The sequence below is a fragment of the Dunckerocampus dactyliophorus genome, chromosome 5, assembly GCF_027744805.1.
Source record: "Dunckerocampus dactyliophorus isolate RoL2022-P2 chromosome 5, RoL_Ddac_1.1, whole genome shotgun sequence".
Classification (NCBI taxonomy): domain Eukaryota; kingdom Metazoa; phylum Chordata; class Actinopteri; order Syngnathiformes; family Syngnathidae; genus Dunckerocampus; species Dunckerocampus dactyliophorus.
Genome location: NC_072823.1, coordinates 32,168,754 through 32,191,196, shown reverse-complemented (window position 1 = coordinate 32,191,196; position 22,443 = coordinate 32,168,754). Strand labels below are relative to the sequence as shown.

General features: G+C 44.7%; 1 protein-coding gene across 2 annotated transcripts in view; it reads left to right on the top strand.

Annotated features, from left to right (window-relative positions):
* The first annotated feature begins 2,866 nt into the window (after positions 1-2,866).
* LOC129181272 (polypeptide N-acetylgalactosaminyltransferase 18-like) overlaps positions 2,867-22,443 on the top strand; it is a 40,661-nt gene continuing 21,084 nt past the window's right edge. For both annotated transcript variants that reach the window (XR_008570408.1, XM_054776238.1), the window contains exons 1-8: positions 2,867-3,221; positions 3,981-4,182; positions 4,273-4,439; positions 6,648-6,834; positions 8,230-8,427; positions 9,980-10,094; positions 15,293-15,478; positions 16,934-17,071. Coding sequence is in view for 1 of the 2 variants with exons in the window: in XM_054776238.1 (XP_054632213.1) it covers positions 2,969-3,221; positions 3,981-4,182; positions 4,273-4,439; positions 6,648-6,834; positions 8,230-8,427; positions 9,980-10,094; positions 15,293-15,478; positions 16,934-17,071 (1,446 nt within the window). In the remaining variant the exon portion in view is untranslated. The remainder of the gene's footprint in view (positions 3,222-3,980; positions 4,183-4,272; positions 4,440-6,647; positions 6,835-8,229; positions 8,428-9,979; positions 10,095-15,292; positions 15,479-16,933; positions 17,072-22,443) is intronic.

Here is a 22,443-nt window from a genome sequence, read left to right as displayed (position 1 = left end):
ATGATGGTGTCCTCCGCCGGCGGGGAATTCAGCCGGGAAAGGGCGTCCGGCTTGCCATTTTGGGACCCTGGGCGAAAAGTCAGAGTAAAATTGAACCTCATGAAGAAGAGTGCCCACCGTGCCTGTCTCGGGTTGAGCCTCTGGGCTGTTCTGAGGTACGCCAGGTTCCGGTGATCAGTGAGAAGCACGAAGGGGAGTTCGGAGCCCTCCAGCCAGTGCCTCCATTCCTGCAACGCCAACACCACGGCCAATAGTTCCCTGTTGCCAATATCATAATTGTGTTCTGCTGGAGTCAGGCGGCGTGAGAAGAAGGCACAGGGGTGCAGCTTCCGGTCAGTGGAGCGCTGAGAAAGCACAGCTCCTACACCTGTGTCAGACATATCCACCTCGACAAAGAATTGAGATGCAGGGTCAGGTTGAATAAGTACTGGAGCGCTGGTGAATAATGATTTTAATTTGGAAAAAGAGGAGTCGGCATCACGTGTCCACGTAAACGGCACCTTGGTAGATGTGAGCTTGGTTAGAGGTTCCGCTACTCTACTAAAATCCAGGATGAAGCGACGGTAGAAGTTAGCAAACCCCAGGAACCTTTGAAGGAGCTTTCTTGATGTAGGAACGGGCCACTCGACCACAGCCTGAATGTTGGCAGGGTCGGCTTTCAGTTGCCCTTTTTCCACTATAAACCCAAGAAAAGGAGTAGAGGTGGTATGAAAGGAGCATTTTTCCGCTTTAACAAATAACCTATTCTCTTGGAGCCTTTGAAGAACCAGCTGGACTTGCTGGACGTGCTCCTCTAGCGTGCGGGAGAAGATGAGTATGTCGTCGAGGTACACAAACACAAAGCACCCCAGCATGTCACGAAGGATGTCGTTAAGGAAACTCTGAAAGACCGCGGGGGCGTTAGTGAGCCCGAAGGGCATGACCAAGTACTCGAAATGCCCGAGGGGGGTGTTAAAAGCAGTCTTCCATTCATCACCCTCACGCATACGGACCAGGTGGTAGGCACTCCGGAGATCAAGTTTAGAGAAGATATTGGCTGCATGGAGTGTATTAAAGGCAGAGTCTAGTAATGGCAGAGGATATTTATTCTTAACAGTTATGTCGTTAAGGGTCCTATAATCTATACAGGGGCGTAAAGATTTGTCCTTTTTCTCTATAAAAAAGAAACCTGCTGCTACAGGAGAGGATGATGGGCGGATGAGTCCCGAATCGAGAGAGGAAGAGATGTACTCCTCGAGCGCCTCTCTCTCCGGTCGAGAGATATTGTAGCGTGAGGTGGGGAGAGCTGCGCCTGGAAGGAGATCAATCCAACAATCGCAGGGACGATGTGGCGGAAGGGAGCGAGCCCTATCTTTACTAAAAACCTCTTGGAGGTCGTGGTAAGCGGAGGGAACAAGGGAAAGGTCTATTTCCTCACGCTTGGTGTCGCGCATGAGGGAGGGGCGAGGGCACGCAGACCTGAGGCAGTGCGAATGGCAAAACACGCTCCAGTTTATAATCGACGATTTGGTCCAGTCAACATGAGGATTATGTGTGTGGAGCCAAGTAAGCCCTAAGATGGGAGCGGAACGTGAAGGAATAACAAAAAATTTCATGACCTTGTGGTGATTGCCCGAGACGCGGAGAGAGAGTGAGTGTGTCTGGTGCGTGACATACGCCAGAGGGCGCCCATCCAATGAACGAACTATTTTGGGGTTAGATAACTTGACAACAGGTATGGCAAGGCGTTTTATTAGTGACCCATCAATAAAGCAATCGTCCGCTCCAGAGTCAACAAATGTTTTCATGTCTATTTCCCTGTCGGCCCAGGAGAGTGTACCTGTTAGCTGCAGGCGGCTGGGGGCGGGGTCAGATGCAGCTCGGCCCGGCGAGGCAGCACCGATGGGGTGTCGGGAAGCTTGTGAGCGTTGACTGTCAGGGCGGATGGGACACAAAGGTTCACAAAACCCAGTTTGTGATGTGTGAAACCTTTACTCTATTTGTGAAAATGCAATAAAGGTACATTCACACATTTTTTGAGCACATTCTCTGTATTAGACCTGGTCCACTTTGAAAACCACTAGACCTAGACCTCTCCAATCTGGACTGGATTCATTTAAAAACTTTGAACGTTGATAAAAACACATCTTGTGATTTGTGACACCTTTATTCTATTTTTGGAAATGCTATAAAGGCACATTTAGATGTTTTTTTTAAGCACCTGGTCCATATTAGACCTGGTGCTGTTCGAAAACCACTAGACCTAGACTTCTCAGATCTGGGCCGGATTCATCTACAGACCTCAATGGTTCATAAAAACACAGTTTGGGATGAGTGAAACCTTTATTCCGTTTGTGAAAATGCTGTAGAGGCACCTTTCGATGTTTTTTTAGCACCTTTTCTGCATTTGACCTGGTGCTGTTCGAAAACCTCCAGACCTAGGCTTCTCAAATCTGGACTGGATTATCGACAGACCCCAAAGATTCATAAAAACACAGTTTGTGATGTGTGAAACCTTGATTCTGTTTGTGAAAATGCAATAAATGCAATGAATTAACATGAGTTAACGTCCCGTATGACTCATTCATAGTCAGCCACGAAACGGTGATCCTTTACAAATGAATGAATTTGTAGACTGCGGGAGCGATGTAACGAGGGACGACTGTATGACACAACAATCACTGTGCCCGCACACACACTCACTTGCATCAAATCCTTAGCAACATTTCCATCAAAGCTAAGCTCCTTTCCAATGCCTGTCCTCCCTCACCTCCCTCCTCTCTGTGGTCCAGTTGTGCCCGCCTCCTGCCTCCTATTGGCCTGGAGGAGATGAGCTGGAGGAGGATGCTCACACAGCTTTGCAGCAGCTTGCACTCAGTGCCTTTGTAGCGCCATGATAAGGATTGTCGTTTTGTCGCTGACGTGAGGCGCTTCTTCCCACCCCGCATCGTCCCTCCGCGGACGCAGGAGGAGAGGAGCCCGGTGAGGGATGGATGTGGCCATGCTGTGCACCAAGAGAACGAAAACTTTGGTGTGGACGTGCGTGATCCTGAGCGGCATGACCAACATCGTGTGTCTCCTCTACGTGGGCTGGATCACCAACTACGTGTCCAACAGCCCCAAAGTTAAGCGGACACTCAGCGAGGTGGAGACAAAGTTGGAGGAGGACAGCAGAGGAGAGACGCTCAGGATGATGGAGAGGCTGGACAGGCTGGAGGAGGTCATCAACCGGCACATCAAAGGTCAGCACATGCTATATTAGTAAGATATCATAATTATTATATATTACAGATACACTCCTGGCCGAAATGTCAAAAGCAGTTGAGCTGCACAAGCGAGACCTCTGTCTCCATTGCTGCTAAGGTTGGACGCCGTAGGACAGCCGTTTCAGACTTCTTCAAAACACCCTGAGGCTCATGGAACAAAAATGTCAAGCGGCAGACCCAAAAAAATGAGCCCATTAACTGTCCGTCAAGACACGGGACCATCCTCGGCCCAAATGAAGGTTGTTACTGGTGCCGAGTGCAGTCCGACGAGCGTCAGACACCATCTGCCAGAGAAGGCTTTAGAGAAGAAAAAGCGCCCGCTAAAAGTCAAAATATTAGAGAAAAAAAGGCACAATTTCACGAAAATAAGCTCGTAATATTAAAATTGAAATTTTAAAGAAAAAGTCCAAATATTATCATAAATAATAATAATAATAATAATAAAAGCAGTCATTTTTGGAAAATCAGGTTGGACGAAGACTTATAATGTTGTGCAAATAAAGTCAGAATAATGGGGGGGTGATTGCAAAAGAATGCGGCAATATTTCAAAAAGGAAAAACAGTGGAAAACTCCAGCTCAGACACACGTGTTGTACGTGCCTTGAAGTTTTTATTTCATGTTTGACAAGCGCTCAATTTGGCCACCCCCGGCAGCACGCGCAACATATGAGAATCCTTCCCAAACGGGATACAGCGGTCCACCGTGTTGATGGCAGCTGTTGTCTTTGTCCACAGATGAAGCCCCAAAGCAAAGTGAAGATGCTGCATCCTCATCATCCGCCTACCCCAGCATCTCATTGTTTGAACGCTGGGGTCACGACCTGGGCCCGGAAAGCCGAAGACTTGCCCGGAAGAGGTTTCGCTATTACGGCTACAACAGCTACCTCAGCGATCGGATCTCCATCGTCCGACCGATTCCCGATTTTCGCCCAGACGGGTCAGCCAGACGTGTGTGTGTGTGTGTGTGTGTGTGTGTGTGTGTGTGTTTGTTTGAAATGCGTAGTAATTCTTCTCTTTTCTTCTTTAGCTGTAAAAACGTGTGGTATTCATCTGACCTTCCCCAGCTGAGCATCATCTTCATCTTCATGGATGAGGCCTTGTCAGTGTTGCTGCGTTCCGTCAACACGGCCATCCAGAGGACTCCGTCCCACTTACTCAAGGAAATCATACTGGTGGACGACCACAGCAACAGCCGTAAAGATTCCTTCGTTCGTGATTGCATTCCAATATTTGCTATCGTTTCAAAGAAATATAGCAATTTAAACATGTGGAAATAATAGGCAACACATTATTTTCTATTTATTGTTTTTATTTTATTTTAGTAATAATAGAAATAATATAATAATAATTAGTAATAATAGTAATAATATTAATAATAATATTAGTAATAATAGAAAATGAAAATATTTTATTTTTTATTACAAAAGAATAGAATGAAACAAAATAAACTATTTTCAATTGTATACAATAAATATATATAGTAAATATAAAATAACACAATTATCTTTATTTTATTTTATTATAAAAATAAAACAAAATATTTTGAATTGTATACAAAACATTTACATATAAAGAATTCTAACAAAATAATAAAAAGTACAATTATTTTTATTTTATTGTATTATTTTTCAATAAAAGAATAGAATAAATTAAATTAATGTAGAAATACAAATATCCTATGTTTTATGTTTTTTTTATTACAAAAAAATAAAATAAAATACATCAGGACTTTTTTACATTATTCTATTAAAATATTTTGAGTTGAAATAAATATACAAATAAAAAATTAAATAATACAATGTAATTTTAGATATTTATTTATTTTATATGTATTTCTTATGTTATTATAAAATGTTTATTATGTATAGTTTTTATTATAAAAGAATAGAATAAAATAAAATTATTTGAATTGTAATAAATAAATAAAAACAAAAATTTAATATAATTTTTACTTTATTTTTATTGATTTATTTTATTATAAAATAATAAATAATATTTATGGTGTAAATCACAGTATGGGGGGGGGGGGACTAACGCGCTCTCTGAGTGCTTTTCTCGTTTCCATAATAAGTAATGTGACTTTTTCCCCAAGCTGATTTTTAAAAAAAATGACAACATTGTTGTTTTGTTTCTTTTTCATAATACGTAAGTCCCCAACTAAGGAACACAATTGGTTGCAGACGACCGTTCTTAAGTGGAATTGTTCTTAAGTAGGGTAAAAGGTAATATTACCAATGATATAGGTACTACATGTACGTGTATACATATGCAGTATATGTGTATGTATGTAAATATTACCAATGATATAGGTACTACATGTACGTGTATACATATACAGTATATGTGTATGTATGTAAATATGAGTTTGGATGCAGTAGTAATATTAAACCAGGATAATGAATGAAAAAAACAATAATAAAAGTGATATAATAATACGTAATGATAAATGTTATTTACCTTTGAAGAGGAGTGGTCGAGCATACGTCGTTGTGGAGGAGGAGGAGGAGGAGTTATTGAAAAAAAGGACAAATGGTGGTGGTGGTTAGACTCTTCTAAAAGAGGTAGTGTTCTGTGGGTGGTGTAGAATTAAGCAGGCCTATTAACTCTTCATCAACGTTAATTACACACTCTGTCCGGGTTGTATCATAAAGCTAACACTTAGCTTTCTATTTAGCAGAAGCTTTCTCTGCCCAGCGTCTGTTGGTCCCATTAGCAGTGTCACAGTGCCCTCTACTGGTCAAGCATGTACAGTAGCAGTATACATACTGATTCCTAAGCACTACAAGGCAAAATAAAATAAAATATAAACCAGTCGGCTTGTGTTCGTATCAACGAGTGTTCGCTAGTCGGGTGTTCGTAAGTTGGGGACCTAGTGTACTATGACATTTAAAATAAATGTCTTTTTTCTTTAATATCTCAACTCTATGCTACTAAAATGATATTTTTCCTCACATTTTTACAAGTTTATTCTTGTAAAATTGCACTTTTTTTCTCTTAATATTTTGACTTGTAAAATCGCAGCTGTTTTTTTTAATTTTATTTTCAGTATATCAACGTTCCGCCTGTAAATTTTCTTCTCGTAAATATGACTTTATTCCCATCATTTTCAAACTTTGCCCCCCCAAGTTGATTGTTGAAAAAAATGACAACTTTATGTGTTGCTTTGTTCAGTTTTCATAATATTACAAATTTTGAAAAATAACGTCCGTGACTTTACTCTTGTAAAATTACTGCTGTTTTTTTTAAATTTATATTGCTGTTTTTAAAAATAGTTTTCTCGTTAGATGAAATGTTTAGAATATGTCGTGGGTGTAAAGAAGGCACAAATAAAGAATAAAAAAATCATCCCAATAAGCTTTATGCTGTTTCCTATTCAGTTGCTGCTGTTGTTCTTTTCTCCAGAGGAACTTGAAGAGCACCTGCAGAGCTTTGTGGACGAGATGAACGCCCTTCATGGTCCAGGCTTCATCAAAGTGGTCCATCATGAGAAACAGGAGGGACTGGTCAGGTCCAGAGTGAGTGGCTGGAGGGTTGCTTCCGCCCCTGTGGTTGCTCTGTTTGATGCGCACGTGGAATTCAACACCGGATGGTGAGTCCCGCTTCACGCCACACACGCACTCACCACGGGCTGTAGGTCATATTCCTGCTCTTTTGGAAGACAAAGTCAGTACAAAAATGAAGTGAAAGTAACATCGTTTTAGTCGTCTAAAGCTGAAATATTAAAGAAAAAAGATTTTTTGGGGGAAAAAAGTCATATGTAATATGACAAACAAACTAAAGTTATCATTTTTAGAAAATTCGGTTGCAGAAAAAATATATATTATGGGAATAAAGTCATAATTAATAGAAAATAATTTACCAAAAAAAGTTAAATAAAAAAACAAAAACAGCAGAAATGGGGGGAAAAAAACCCAGAATGAATTCTAAATATCATGACAAAAAGTAGTATTCTAACAAGAAAAAAAGCAAAAATTTTACAGGAATAAACTCGTAATATTCTGAGGAAAAAGAATGTAATTTTAGAAGCATCAAGTTGAAATATTAAAGAAAAAAGGCTCTTCTTGTCTTTTTTGAAAAGTCATAATATTACAAGAAACAAACAAAACAACAAATAATAAAGTTGGAATTTTTGGAAAATTAGGTTCTGGAAAAAGTTATGTTACGAGAATAATGTCAACATATTATGGCAATAAAAAGTCAGAATTACTAGAAAATAATTTACAAAAAAAGTTGAAAATGGTGGGAATTTCTTCTTTAAAAAAAAGCAGAAATGTGAAGAAAACAGATTGAATTTTCCAAGAACAAATTCTAAATATTACGAGTAAAAAGGTAGTATTCTAACGAGAAAAAAGTAATAAAGTTATGAGGAAAAATATTGTAATTTTAGAAGAATAGAGTTGAAATGTTAACTAAAACATGTGTTAATTTTTAAGTCATAATATTATAAGAAACAACAAATGTATTTTTTGGAAAATTAGGTTCGGAATAAAGTCAAAATATTGTGGGAATTAAGTCATAATTACGAGAAGATAATTTACAACAAAATGAGAAAAAAAGTCGGATTCTAACAAGAAAAATGTTGCAATTTTACCAGAATTGCTAATATTTTTCCATTATGAGGAAAAATAGTAATATGAAATAATCATTTTAGAAGCATAGAATCATAATATTGTAAGAAACAAACAAAACTAAATACACTTGTCATCCATCCATTTTCTATGCTGCTTTTCCCTCATTGGGGTTGTGGGGGCATGCTTGAGCCTATCCCAGCTGACTTCGGGTAAGAAGCGGGTTACACCCTGGACTGGTCGCCAGCCAACCGCAGAAAATAAAGTTGTCATTTTTGGAAAATTAGGGTGGGAAAAAAATATGTGAAAAAAGTCATAATATTATGAAAATGAAATGTTTCAATAAAAACAGCGACTGAGTTTGAAAGTATTGAAACACGATGCTCAGTAGACCTTTCTACTTTGTTGGCCCACAGGGCAGAACCGCTTCTTCAGCGGATAAAGGAGGACAGCACACGAGTGGTGTCTCCGTCTTTGGACAGCATCAAATACGACACCTTTGAGATCGAAGAGCATCCGTTGTCTGCCCAGGGCTTCGATTGGGAGCTCTGGTGTCGACACCTCAACCCACCAAAATCCTGGTGGACACAGCGCAACCACACAGCTCCTATCAGGTACTTCTAAGCAAGTTCACCAAGCTCCCGATCTCATTGCACATCACTGAATCTATTCAATTAGTCTAGAGTGCCCTCTCGGCCCTCATATATTTTGTACATGACGAATAATTAGGACTGTCAAATGATTAAAAATCGTAATTAAATTAATCATGATTAATCACCATTTGCCACTGTGTGTGAAGTATGCCCAGGTGTACTGTATTTTATAAACACAGAAATGACAGGACACAATTAAATAAATTTGTATTATTAACAGTGTCAAATGAACAGAAAATTGAAATCAAGCTAAAAGATAGCACATGACTGAAAATGTTGCCTAATGCTAGTCTCTTTGATAGTAGGACCATTTGAATAGCACTTAGAGCAATGAGGGGTTGCATTCAAGGACACCACAGCACTTAAGGTGGATTCACATCTTTGGCGTGTAACTGTATTTTCAGCGCACACTTCAACGCAGAAAATTGTACTTGAGTGAAACAATACCCACTGACTCTTTTTCTTTGTCTGCCTGTCTATTCATACAGCACACACACGGCATCATAGAGACATTGTTGTGATGTGTCCGAGTGTCCCCGAACGTACCTCGTGGTAGTCAAGTGACAATAAGGAAGTGTCGACTCGTTCCGATGCTGTTTGTTTGGAGTTTGAGATTGGTGTTGGAATGGCGCTGCTGTTAATGTGTTCAGGTCAGCATCAAGTCATAAAAAAAGACTCTTAAATGTAACGTAATTTTTACGCTATTTTTGACAGCCCGACTAATACTACTACACAGTACTACACAGTAGTCCCAAGCTACATTGCGGTCCCTCACTCTATCGTTTTTAAAAAAACAAACAAACAAACATTTAATGTGTTATGTTTGGCACTTAAAGCAGGAACAGCGGTGTGCAGCGATATATAGCAACCCTTTATTGTTCTGTAAGCACAACACCCTTACTTGCTCGTTGCTTCCGCAACAGCTATCCTTTTCCGGGTTCCTTTCCCCACAATAAGCCCCATGGGTAATGTAGTATACATCATTAACCAACACAAAATCACCGCCGTTTTGTGGTTGACTATGGCCTATTATGACTCAAAAAGTGTTAAAGACAACTTATGCTTAGTATTGTCGTCACCAGGCACAGTAATGACACAACATTGATGAGACATGACTTTACCTTTAACAGTGCAAGATGTAGTCAGCCATGGCATGTCTGACATGATCAAGTGAAAAAGAGTTCTCCTCCCATTCCGTGGGGAAGTGGTAAGGCTTTGGCTTCTTACTTTGTCCTTCTTCCACACTCCGTTTTCAAACCCTTTCCTAACTTTAGAATACGTACACTGGAGAGTTAGCTCGCCAGCTTGCTATGCTAGCGGCGGCTGTCTTTTGCTACAGGAGAGGATTTCATATCATACAGATCACAAGACATGAATTCAATTCATTCTTAATGCAAATAATTTAATCATTGAAATAAATGGCTAATTGAATAATTAACTTAAAACATTAAATAAATAAACAAATAATTGGTTTAAGTAATTTGTTTATTTCAAACAAACGATTTCTTTGTAGGAGCCCCGCTCTTATTGGATGCTTTGTGGTGGACAGGAAGTACTTTGAGGAGATTGGCCTACTAGATGAGGGCTTGGAACTCTACGGAGGAGAGAATGTGGAGCTTGGCATCAGAGTGAGTTTGGACACATTTTAAATTATGACTTTATTCTCCTAATACCATTACACTTTCTCACAACCTCATTTTCCAAGCTTTCCAAATTTTTGTTTTGTTCCTCATAAAATGTAGGAAATAACTTTTTTTCTATGTTTATCACCTGAAAAAAAGTTTAAGACCACAGGCTATAAAAATCGAAATCTGGTCAAAATGTTCATTTTGTGTCAGGCATTCCCCCTGTCATGCCCTCCTGATGGTAAAGCTAAGAAGCTTTCTCTTTTTTAACGTTGTGGGATTGTGGAGCTGCATAAGCAAGGCCTCTCGCAGCGTGCCATGGCTGCTGAGGTTGGGGGCAGGAAATCAGTCATTCTAAGTTTTTGGAAAGTTCCTGAGCATTATGGAACAAAAAAGTCAAGTGGTAGACCCAAAGACTTGTAGACTTGCGTTGAGCCGGAGGATCCAATCAGCTGTCCATCAAGACACAGGGCAGTCTTCCACCCACATGAAGGCCCTCACTGGTGCCGACTGCAGCACAATAACCATCAGGTGCCATCTGCGGGGAAAGACTTTAAAAAACTAAATGTGACGTTTCGGCTATGCCGAGTATTGGATTCCAAAATGCGAAGCAGTCAGTAAAACAAAAGTTTATTATAACAAAAAGGTGACCACAAGGTGGAAAAAATAAAATAGCAAAAATGACAGAGAGTAGCGACACAAAGGACGAAATGCTTGGAAGAGCAGGTAGCTGACGCAGGGCTGACAACAACCTGGCACTGTCACTGAGTATGGCTGCAGCTTAAGAAGGAAGCTGGCTAATTGTCTGCAGGTGTGTGCAATTAGCCCTCCTGCAGACTCAGGGGTGTGCTGCAAAGAGATGACACCAGAGGGCAGCAGAGCAGCACACAGATCATGACACAAAAAGCGAATTCAAACGCCTCGTCTCCTTCAACCTACAAAACTGCCCTTTAGACTTTGCCAGGGAGCATCAAACATGGGACATTGAAAGGTGGAAAAAAGTTTTATTCTCTGATGAGAAAAAATGTAACCTTGACGGTCCAGATGGCTTCCAATGTTACTGACGTGACAAGGAGATCCCACCTGACATGTTTTCTACCCGGCACAGTGGAGGGGGATGAAGCCATCTTCACCACTTGGAGCAATGTTCCCACTAGCCTCCTGGAAACACTGGCATCAAGCATGCCCAAAGCCATTTTGGAAGTGATGAACAAGAACTCCCCTCTGTGAATCACCACCTTACCGTGGTGGAGGGGTTTGTGTGCTCGAGTGATCCTAGGAGCTATGTTGTCTGGGGCTATATGCCCCTGGTAGGGTCTCCCAAGGCAAACAGGTCCTGGGTGACGGGCCAGACCAAGAGTGATTCAGAAGACCCGTATGAACAAACACACGAGGAGAGACCGCACCTCGCCCAGAAGTGGGATACCGGGGCCTCACCCTGTAGCCAGGCCTGGGGGAGGAGCTCGCAGGCGAGCGTCTGGTGGTCGGGCTTTCACCCGTGGGACCCGGCCGGGCTCAGCCCGAAGAAGCCACACGGGATCTCCCCCCCCGTAGACCCACCACCTGCGGGGGCAAGCATAAGGGTCCGGTGCATTGCGTTTTGGGTGGCGGTCGAGGGCGGGCACCTAGGCGACCTGGTCTTCGGCGGCCAAATCTGGTTCTTGGGACATGGAACGTCACTTCTCTGGCGGGGAAGGAGCCCGAACTTGTGAGAGAGGTTGAGACATTCCGACTAGATATAGTCGGATTCACCTCAACCCACAGTTTGGGTTCTGGATCCAAACTCCTCGAGAGGGGCTGGACCTTGTTCTACTCTGGAGTTGCTGCAGGGGAGAGGGGGCGAGCTGGTGTGGGCTTATTAATAGCCCCCTGGCTCGGTGCCTCTGTGTTGGAGTCATCCCCGGTGAACGAGAGGGTCATTTCCCTACGCCTTCGGGTTGGGGAAAGGGTCCTGACTGTCGTTTGTGGGTACGGCGCCAAACGGCAGTTCAGAGTACCTAACCTTCCTGGAGTCCATCAAAGGGGTGCTGGAGAGCACCCCAACTGGTGACTCTGTCGTTTTACTGGGAGACTTCAACGCCCATGTGGGCAATGACAGTGTGACCTGGAGGGGCGTGATTGGGAGGAACGGCCTCCCCGATCTGAACCCGTGCGTTGTGATGTTGTTGGACTTCTGTGCGAACCACAGTTTGTCCATCACAAACACCATGTTCCAGCATAAGGATGTCCATAAGTGCACATGGCACCAGGACACCCTAGGCCGCAGGGCTATGATTGACTTTGTAGTCGTATCATCAGACCTGCGTCCGCATGTTTTGGACTAACGGGTAAAGAGAGGGGCTGAGCTGTCAACTGATCACCACCTGGTGATGAGTTGGATTAGATGGCGGGGGAGGATGCCGGACAGACCCGGGAGACCCAAACGTGTAGTGAGGGTGTGCTGGGAACGTTTGGCAGAGTCTCCTGTTCGTCGAGTCTTCAGCTCTCACCTCTGGCAGAGCTTCTCCTGCATCCCGGGGGAGGACGAGGATATCGAGTCCGAATGGGCTCTATTCCGTGCCTCCAATGCTGAGGCAGCCGATCGGAGCTGTGGTCGAAAGGTGGTCGGTGCCAGTCGTGGCGGCAAGCCCCGAACCCGATGGTGGACACCAGAGGTCAGGGCTGCTGTCAAGCTGAAGAAGGAGTCCTATCGAGCATGGATGGCTTGTGGGACTCCTGAAGCAGCTGACGGGTACCGGCAGGCCAAGCAGCACGTGGCTTCGGCGATGGTCGAGGCAAAAACTCGGGTGTGGGAGGAGTTCGGTGAGGCCATGGAACACGACTTTCGGTCGGCCTCGAAGAGGTTCTGGCAAACCGTCCGGCGCCTCAGAAAGGGGAAGCAGTGCCCGGTCCACACTGTTTACAATGGGGACGGGGGCCTGCTGACCTCGACTGAGGATATAGTTGGGCGGTGGAAGGAATACTTTGAGGCCCTTCTCAATCCCACTGACATACCTTCCATAGAGGAAGTAGAGACTGACGATACGAACGCGGACAGTTCCATCACCGTGGCTGAGGTATCTGGAGTAGTCAAAATGCTCCCCAGTGGCAAAGCTCCGGGGGTGGACGAGTTTCGCCCTGAATTCCTCAAGGCTCTGGATGTTGTGGGACTGTCTTGGCTGACACGTCTCTTCAACATTGCGTGGAAGTCAGGAACAGTACCTCTAGATTGGCAGACTGGGGTGGTGGTCCCTCTTTTCAAGGGTGACCGGAGGGTGTGTTCCAACTATAGGGGGATCACACTCCTCAGCCTCCCTGGGAAAGTCTATTCCAGGGTGCTGGAGAGAAGGGTACGACCGTTAATCGAACCTCGGCTACAGGAGGTGCAATGTGGTTTTCGTCCTGGTCGCGGAACACTGGACCAGCTCTACACCCTTGCAAGGGTCCTGGAGGGTACTTGGGAGTTTGCCCAACCGGTCTATATGTGCTTTGTGGACCTGGAAAAGGCATTTGACTGTGTCCCTCGCGGTGTCCTGTGAATTTCTAGGCGCAGCCAAGGTGTCGAGGGAGTCCAGTTCGGGGGCACTAGGATCTCATCTCTGCTATTTGCAGACGATGCGGTCCTGATGGCCTTCTGGGATGAGACTCAGCACCTCCGAATTTGAGGCAATGGTTCTCAGTCGGAAAAGGGTGGATTGCTCCCTCCGGGTTGGGAATGAGGTCCTGCCCCAGGTGGAGGAGTTCAAGTATCTCGGGGTCTTGTTCACAAGTGAGGGAAGGTTGGAGCGTGAGGTTGATAGGTGGATCTGCGCAGCGTCTGCAGTAATGCGGTCGCTGTACCGGACCGTCGTGGTGAAGAGAGAGCTGAGCCGGAAGGCAAAGCTCTCAATTTACCGTTCGATCTATGTTCCCACCCTCACCTATGGTCATGAGCTTTGGGTCATGACCGAAAGAACGAGATCTCGGATACAAGCGGCTGAAATGAGTTTTCTTCGTAGGGTAGCGGGATTCACCCTGAGAGACAGGGTGAGGAGCTCGGTTATCCGGGAGGAGCTCAGAGTAGAGCCGCTGCTCCTTCACATCGAGAGGAGCCAGCTGAGGTGGCTCGGTCATCTAGTCCGGATGCCTCCCAGACACCTCCCTGGTGAGGTGTTTCGGGCATGCCCAGCCGGGAGAAGGCTCCGGGGAAGACCTAGGACACGCTGGAGGGATTATGTCTCACAGCTGGCCTGGGAACACCTTGGTGTCCTCCCGGTGGAGCTGGAGGAGGTGGTCGGGGATAAGCGGAGGAAAATGGAATGGAATGGAATGAACAAGAACGGTGGAGCTCCTCATTACTGAGTCCTACTGAGAACATTTTTGGTTCTGGTTTGGAGAGTTTTTTGTTACTTTTTGAGCGATGGTCCTAAACTTTTGATCAGCTGATAAACAGCCTATTTCAGTTGAATTGTTGTTTTCAGTCAATGGCTTTTTCAAAATGCTTTTTGTCTCACCCCCCCTTCTTGTTTTTGCATATTGTAGCTCTACTTAAAACCTCATTAAGATCCAAATGTGCAAAATGATCATTCTAGACATTTTTCAACTGCTCTTAAGATTTTGATCAGGAGTGTATTATTGCTTTCTCCCAACCTCATTTTTCAGAATTTGAAAGTTTTTTCTTTGTTTTTTTGTGTGTGTGTGTCATAATATCACTACTGTCAAAGACAACATAATTTTTCTTTCATATTTCAGATTTTCGTAAAATGACCATTTTTTTTCGTGTAAGATGACAAGTTTTTTTCTCGTAAGATTATACATTTATTCCCCTAATATCATTACTTTTTCCCAACCTGATTTTCCAAAATGTGCAGTGACATTCTTTGTTTGGTTCCTCATAATATTGCATCTTCAGAAAATATCTTTTTCCTTTATTATTTCAACTTTATGTCTCTAAAAATATTATAGTTTTATTCTCATGAAAATGACTTTTTTTGTAATGTTGTGACGGTATTCTCCCATAATTACTGCCGTTTTTTTTCCATATTTGCTGCCCTATTCTTGTTGACATTTTGACCAATCACGTGCGGCTGCAACAAAAAAAACCTCAACAATGACAACAAAAGGCGTATTTATGGATTTTTGAAATGGTATTATGTTATTTCAGTCGAATGCTGTTATCATTATTTAGTTAATGTGCGCTTGTTTCCCATGTTGTGTGGCAACGTGCGCCTGTTGAATCCAAGGTATGGCAGTGCGGCGGCAGTGTGGAGGTGCTTCCGTGCTCGAGGATCGCACACATGGACAGAGTGTACAAACCTTACGCCGACAACCTGACGGCTGTCGTGCGGCGTAATGCTCTCAGGGTGGCTGAGGTCTGGATGGACGAGTACAGGGGTCACGTCTACATGGCCTGGAACATTCCACTGCAGGTGTGTCAATGATGAGAGACTCCATATCATTTTATACAAAGTTATTGGAATTGAACCAGCACCTTCCGGCTTGGGAACCAAGCTCTTTACCGCCTGAACCATGTCACCTGCGTGGTAAGAGTAGAACGCTTCAGTATGTGATGTTAAATGATTTCCCACCAGTAGTGGGCACTAAACAAATTGGCCATTCATTTTCAATGGGAGGATTTTCACAGAAAATACGAATATTTGAATATTTGTGTGAACAGGTATCGGCCGCATGGTAGTCTCGTGGTTAGCAGGTTGGCCACACAGTCACATTCTGGAGATCGGGAAGACTTGGGTTCGATTCTCCCTTGGGGATTTCTGTGTGGAGTTTGTATGTTTTTCTGGGTACTCCGGTTTCCTCCCACATTCAAAAAACATGCATGTTAGCTTCATTGGAGACTCTAAATTGTCCATAAGTATGAACGTGAGTGTTTGTCTATATGTGCCCTGCCATTGGCTGGACACCAGTCCATGGTGTACCCCACCTGTCTCCCCAAGTCAGCTGGGATAGGCTCCAGCATACCGTAAATCACAGTGTATAAACCGCACCCGTGTATTAGCTACACCCCCGTTTTCAGGCTCACAGCGGGGAAAAAAAAAGTTTAGTTCATAAATGCTTGCCAACTCTTTCATCTCAAATCAACATGCGTAAAGGTACTAAGCAATTTCAAAAAGAAGAAGAAAGTCCATCAATTCATCTGCAATGGAATTACATAATGCTGCATTGCCTCAGTGTGAATTTGAATAAACTCCAACGTTTATTCAAGCATACACAAGCATTTTCAGCAACTGTACAGCAGAGGGCGCTAAAGTCAAAGCAACTGTCTGACCCACAGATGGCTATTCCCAAATGGGCTTCGGGTCAATTTCTCCCTGTATTTATAGCCAAATTCTGGCCTTAGCGGACCCAAGCGTCCACAAACTTGCGTCTCGCGGCCTCAAACTTTGACTGGGCGTTGATGAACTTTGCCGTGTCGTAAAAGGTGTTCCCACTCCTCACCGCTCCTCCCACTCCTCACCGCTCGTAATATTTTGTGCAGCTCAAAACTTACGGAGCGGTAGGAGGGACCATCAGCGGTGGCTGAGCGGATACGGCGTTGCCTTAACGGGGGCCAACTTCTGTTAAACGGTGGTGAACGGTTACGAGCGGTGATGAATTTTTTTCAGCAAAGTTTAGGCGGTGTGACCCGGCTTGTAGTACGAGTGATCTTCGGCTGAAGCGTTGTAGGAGTGTTGTCTGATATTATTTTTCAGTCCGAGTCTGGTCACAGACTTGTCATCGTGTATAAACCGCATCCCAATTTTTTGCTTCTTAGAGGTGGGAAAAAGGTGCAGTTTATACGGTACCCCCACGACCCTAATGAGGATAAGCGGCATACAAAAATAGATAGATGAATTTCAGGTGTTTTTATTCATATCTTTTCATAGAACTCGGAAATAAATATTGGGGACGTCTCAAAGAGAAAGGCCCTGCGATCCAGACTCAAGTGTCAACCATTCAGCTGGTTTCTTGCCAACATCTACCCCGAGCTTCGATCCTACAGCGACACCATTGCTTATGGAGTGGTGAGATTCATTTAATATCCTTTTCATTGCAGCAGAGTGTCATTCATACCTGAGATGTCTTATTTTTGCATTTTATGTCTACTATATTAGGTAATAGGAGTGTAAAGGTGACTGCTCTAATAATGTTAAAAAGCTTATTTAGAAGTCCTATATGTCATATATGTCTTATTTTGTCTTATGTGTACAATATTGGGGGATAGGCATTTAAAGGTGATTATAGGGCTGTTATTCTATGTCTAGAGGGCTCTAATAATGTTAAAAAGCATATTTAGAAGGTCGTAAACAGATTTATTGTCTTATATGTCTTGTTTTGTTTTATTATGTCTACTATATTGGGTAATAAGTGTGTAAAGGTGACTATAGAGGTGGTATTTCAATGACTAGAGGGCTCTAATAATGTTAAAAAGCGTATTTAGAAGGTGGTAAACAGGTTTTCCATGTCTTATATGTCTTATTTTCTCTTATTATGTCTACTACAATATATTGGGTAATAGGAGTGTAAAGGTGACTGTAGGGGTGTTATGTTATGTCTAGAGGGCTCTAATAATGTTAAAAAGTGTATTTAGAAGGTGGTAATCAGGTTTATTATGCTCTACCAAAATGTCCCATTTGAAAGTAAAAAAAAACCATGAATATATGGCTTAGTTATAACACTCTGATGAGCGTTACCATTAATGGTCTCGGGGAGATTTGGGGTGGGTTACGTAACAGCTACGTAACAGCTCCAAAATAATTATGCATCGGAATCAATGTTGTTATGAATTATTGACCTATGCAAGGCTCTAATTCTCTCATATCAAATATTCTATGATGAAACTCATTTTTGGAAAATATTGCATATTTTGTGGTTTTGCGCTAAAAAAAACGAGGGGGGGAGGTTGACAAAATGGGCATAAAACATTAAAAAACCATTAAAGATTTAAGATTTTAATTTATATCAACAGATAGCTTTGAAGTTCATCTACAGACGTATGCATTGAAAGTTTAAAAAAAAAGTGGCGAGCGCTTACTGTGATTTAGAAAAAGAGAATTGATTGACCACAAATCCATTTGTCCCTGCAGAAGTGTCTGCGGAACATGTCGGACAGTCAGGAATAGCTGCCCCTGAAATGCCTACTAAATATGGAAGAGGCAGATAGGTGTTTGCCATCTCCCTTGTATTTTGCTCATGGAATATTTGTATACATTTAGGTCTTTTGGCCCAGCATAAGCCAGTAGCATCCAGCTTGAATCCTGAAACATATTTTGCTGAGTCTTTTGAAGACCGGCAGAGCAGACCACAGCATTTCTATTCTGAGCTCATCTTTTAAAGGTCAGAAAAGACAGACTTCAACTGACTGCAACTCAGTGTTTTATGTTGGAAGAAAAGCTTCCCAAGGCCAGACTGACACACTCGTTTTTATTGCCATCAATACCATCTACAGTATTACATGTACAGTAAATGTACAGTATTCAGTCATCCCTCGTTTATCGCAGTTAATTGGTTCAAGTGATAGGTGAATTTCCACAAAGTATGATTCAATATTGATAAACGGAATATTTTCATAGCGATGGCAGAGAAAACCTGTTTACAATCTTCCATGTCTGCTTTTTAATATTATTAGATCCCTCAGGACATAAAATAACACCACTATAGTCACCTTTACACTGCTAATACCCAATATAGTAGATGCAAAAAGAGAATATAAGACATTGAAAACTTGTTTACAACCTTCTAAATACACTTTTTAACATTATCAGAGCCCTCTTGTCAGGGAACGGAGTGAGCCGCAGGTTGGAACCCAAGATGCGTGAGACGACGTGAGCTTGGAAGAAGTGTTTATTCCAAAAACTCAAAAGGAGAAAAAGGTACAACGCAGGCAAAAGTACAAACAAGGATCTAATAACTAAGGGGGACCCGGATGGCAGACGGGAAAAGGCAATATAACAAAAGGTGCTACCAAAAGAGTAGATCAAGTAACAGAAAGCGCTGCCGAGTAATCAGGCAGGAAAAAGGCTAGCAGGATGCTTACGCTGCTGGAGTGTCCAGGCAGGGGAAAAACAGCAAAAGGCTAGGCAAGTGTTACGAGTAGCTAGTAGCATGAAGTGGTAGCAGAGGAGCCTGGGTCGAGGAGTAGAAGTCAACGATCTGGCAACATCGTCTGGGGAGCTTGCATCTTAAAAGCAGCACAGGTAATCAGCCCCAGGTGTTGCCAATCATCTCCTCGTGTTGGTGTGCAGGGTGTACTGCAAAAAGAGCACAGGAGAGGGCAGTATCGCAGTACACAGCACACCACAGTATCCCCCCCTCTTATAAAACGCCCCCTGGCGGTATACCTGGCTTGTTGGGGTGAGACAAGTGGAAATCGCGGATAAGTTGCGGGTCGAGAACACAGGAGCGGGCGACCCAGGAGCGTTCCTCAGGCCCATAACCCTCCCAGTCCACCAGATACTGCACTCCCCTCCCCCTTTTTCTCACGTCCAATATGGCTCTCACGGTGTACGCTGGCTGGCCATCGATGATGCAAGGAGGGGGCGGAGCCTCAGCCGGAGGACACAGAGGGCTGGCGTTGACAGGCTTGAGGCAGGACACGTGGAAGACCGGGTGTATTTTCAGTGCGGGGGGTAACTTGAGCTTGACTGCAGACGTGTTAATTATGGACTCCACCCTGTAAGGTCCCACGAACCTCGGCGTGAGTTTCCTGTGCGTCCCCGCCAGTGGCAAGTCCCGGGAGGAGAGCCATACCTCCTGTCCAGGTCGGAATGTGGGAGCCGGGATGCGATGACGGTCGGCAAGTCTCTTATTGCGCTCCGCTGTGCGCTCCAGCGCAGTGCGGGTGTCCCGCCAGACATGGCGTGCTCGCTTGAGATGCGAGTCCACAGTGGGGATGGCACTCTCCGTTTCCTGTGAGGGGAACAGGGGGGGCTGGTATCCGTAGGCCGTCTTGAACGGGGACATGCCTGTGGCCGTGCTGATGAGGGAGTTGTGGGCGTATTCCACCCATGGGAGGTGTGCCACCCAGGAGGAGGGGTGTCGGTGGCACACACAACGTAGCGCTGCTTCCAAGTCTTGGTTAGCCCGCTCTGTCTGGCCGTTGCTTTGGGGGTGGTAACCCGAAGATAGGCTGACATTGGCGCCCAGCGCCCGGCAAAAAGCCTTCCATACTCGTGACGTGAATTGGGGACCGCGGTCCGACACAATATCCATAGGAATGCCATGGATGCGAAACACGTGTCTGACGAGCAGGCGGGCAGTCTCTAGAGCTGAGGGTAATTTCTGCAGTGCAACGAAGTGAGTCATCTTAGAAAAACGATCCACGATATTCAGTATGATAGTGTTACCCCTGGATGCAGGTAGTCCGGTGACGAAGTCCGGCGCAATGTGGGACCAGGGTCTGGGTGGAACCGGAAGTGGGTGGAGTAGGCCTGCAGGAGGACGGTGGGAAGCTTTGCTCCTGGCGCAGACAGAGCAGGCTGCCACGAACTCCTTGGCGTCCCTGGCCATGGATGGCCACCAGAAGCGTTGAGAAGCCAAAAATAGGGTGCGTCGGACACCCGGGTGGCATGACACCTTAGCTGTGTGTGCCCACTGTAGGACCTCTGACCTGAGGTTGGAAGGAACAAACAGCTTACCCCGAGGACACCCCTCCAGCGTGTCGATCTCCCTTAAGGCCTCTGTGACTTGCTTCTCCACCTCCCCCAGTACCTTGGTCACAGGTATGATGGTCTCAGGGTTCTTTGTCTCCTCCCCAGGGCTATGAATCCGGGACAGCGCGTCGGGCTTCGTACTCCGGGAGCCTGGTCTGTAAGTTATGGAGAATTCGAAACGGGTGAGAAACAATGCCCAGCGTGCCTGGCGAGAGTTCAGTCTCTGAGCTGAGCGTATATAAGATAAGTTTTTATGGTCCGTGATGACCAGGAATGGCAGGGTACTGCCCTCTAGCCAATGCCTCCACTCCCGCAAGGCAAGCACGATGGCCAGCAGCTCCCGATTACCCACGTCGTAGTTCCTCTCTGGTGGTGTGAGGCGGCGCGAGAAGAATGCACACGGGTGCAGCCTCTGGTCGACCGGGGACCTCTGGGAGAGAACGGCGCCCACTCCTGTGTCTGACGCGTCAACCTCCACGAGGAACTGTAAGAATGGGTCAGGGTGCGTGAGTACGGGCGCTGAGGTAAATAGCGTTTTAAGTTTATTAAATGCTTTCTCCGCCTCCGGAGTCCAAACAAAGGGTATTTTAGCAGATGTAAGCCTCGTCAGAGGTTCCACTTTGATACTGAAATCACGAATGAACCTGCGGTAGAAGCTGGCGAAGCCCAGGAACCTCTGCAAGTGCTTCTTTGATTTAGGAGAAGGCCAATCGACCACCGCCTGTACCTTGGCGGGATCGGCGCGAAGCTTGCCTTTCTCCACAATGTAGCCCAAGAAGGTGACGGAGGAGGAGTGAAACTCGCATTTTTCAGCTTTTACAAATAATTTATTCTCCAAGAGCCGCTGGAGGATCTGTCTCACGTGCTGCACATGCTCCTGTGGAGAATTGGAAAATATCAGTATGTCGTCTAGGTATACAAAACAGCATTGGCCAATCATGTCTCGCAGCACGTCATTAATAAGAGCTTGAAACACGGCGGGAGCATTGGTGAGCCCGAACGGCATCACAAGGTACTCGTAATGACCCAAAGGTGTGTTGAAGGCTGTTTTCCACTCGTCTCCCTCCCGTATGCGAACCAGGTGATAGGCGTTTCGCAGGTCTAATTTAGTAAAGATGCTCGCAGAGTGGAGCGAGGAAAAGGCGGTGTCCATAAGCGGAAGAGGGTACTTGTTCTTAATGGTGATATCATTTAGTCCCCGATAATCGATACATGGGCGGAGGGAACCATCCTTCTTCGACACAAAGAAAAAAACGGCCCCCAATGGCGAGGAGGATGGCCGAATAAGACCCGCAGCGAGGGATGAAGAGATGTAGTCTCTCAGGGCCTTTTGTTCCGGTTGGGAAACATTATACAGTTTAGAACTAGGGAATGACGCATCCGGAACAAGTTTAATGGCGCAATCGTACGGGCGATGAGGGGGCAGGCTTAACGCCGAGTCTTTGCTAAAAACAGCGCTAAGGTCGTGATAATCCCGGGGAACCCCGGTGAGGTTAATATTTTCCGCGCGCCTCTTCGGCGGCGAGTCCTTAGAAAATGCGGAAACGAGACACCGGGCATAGCAATTCCCCCCCCAGTTGATAACCCTGCCTGACTCCCAGTTAAAGGTGGGGTTATGTAGTCGCAACCAGGGAAGACCCAGGACGACCGGGGCCGACTGAGAAGGAATGACATAAAACCTAATCCTCTCAAGGTGGTTACCGGAGAGTTGTAGGGATAAGGATTCGGTTTGATGGGTAATAATG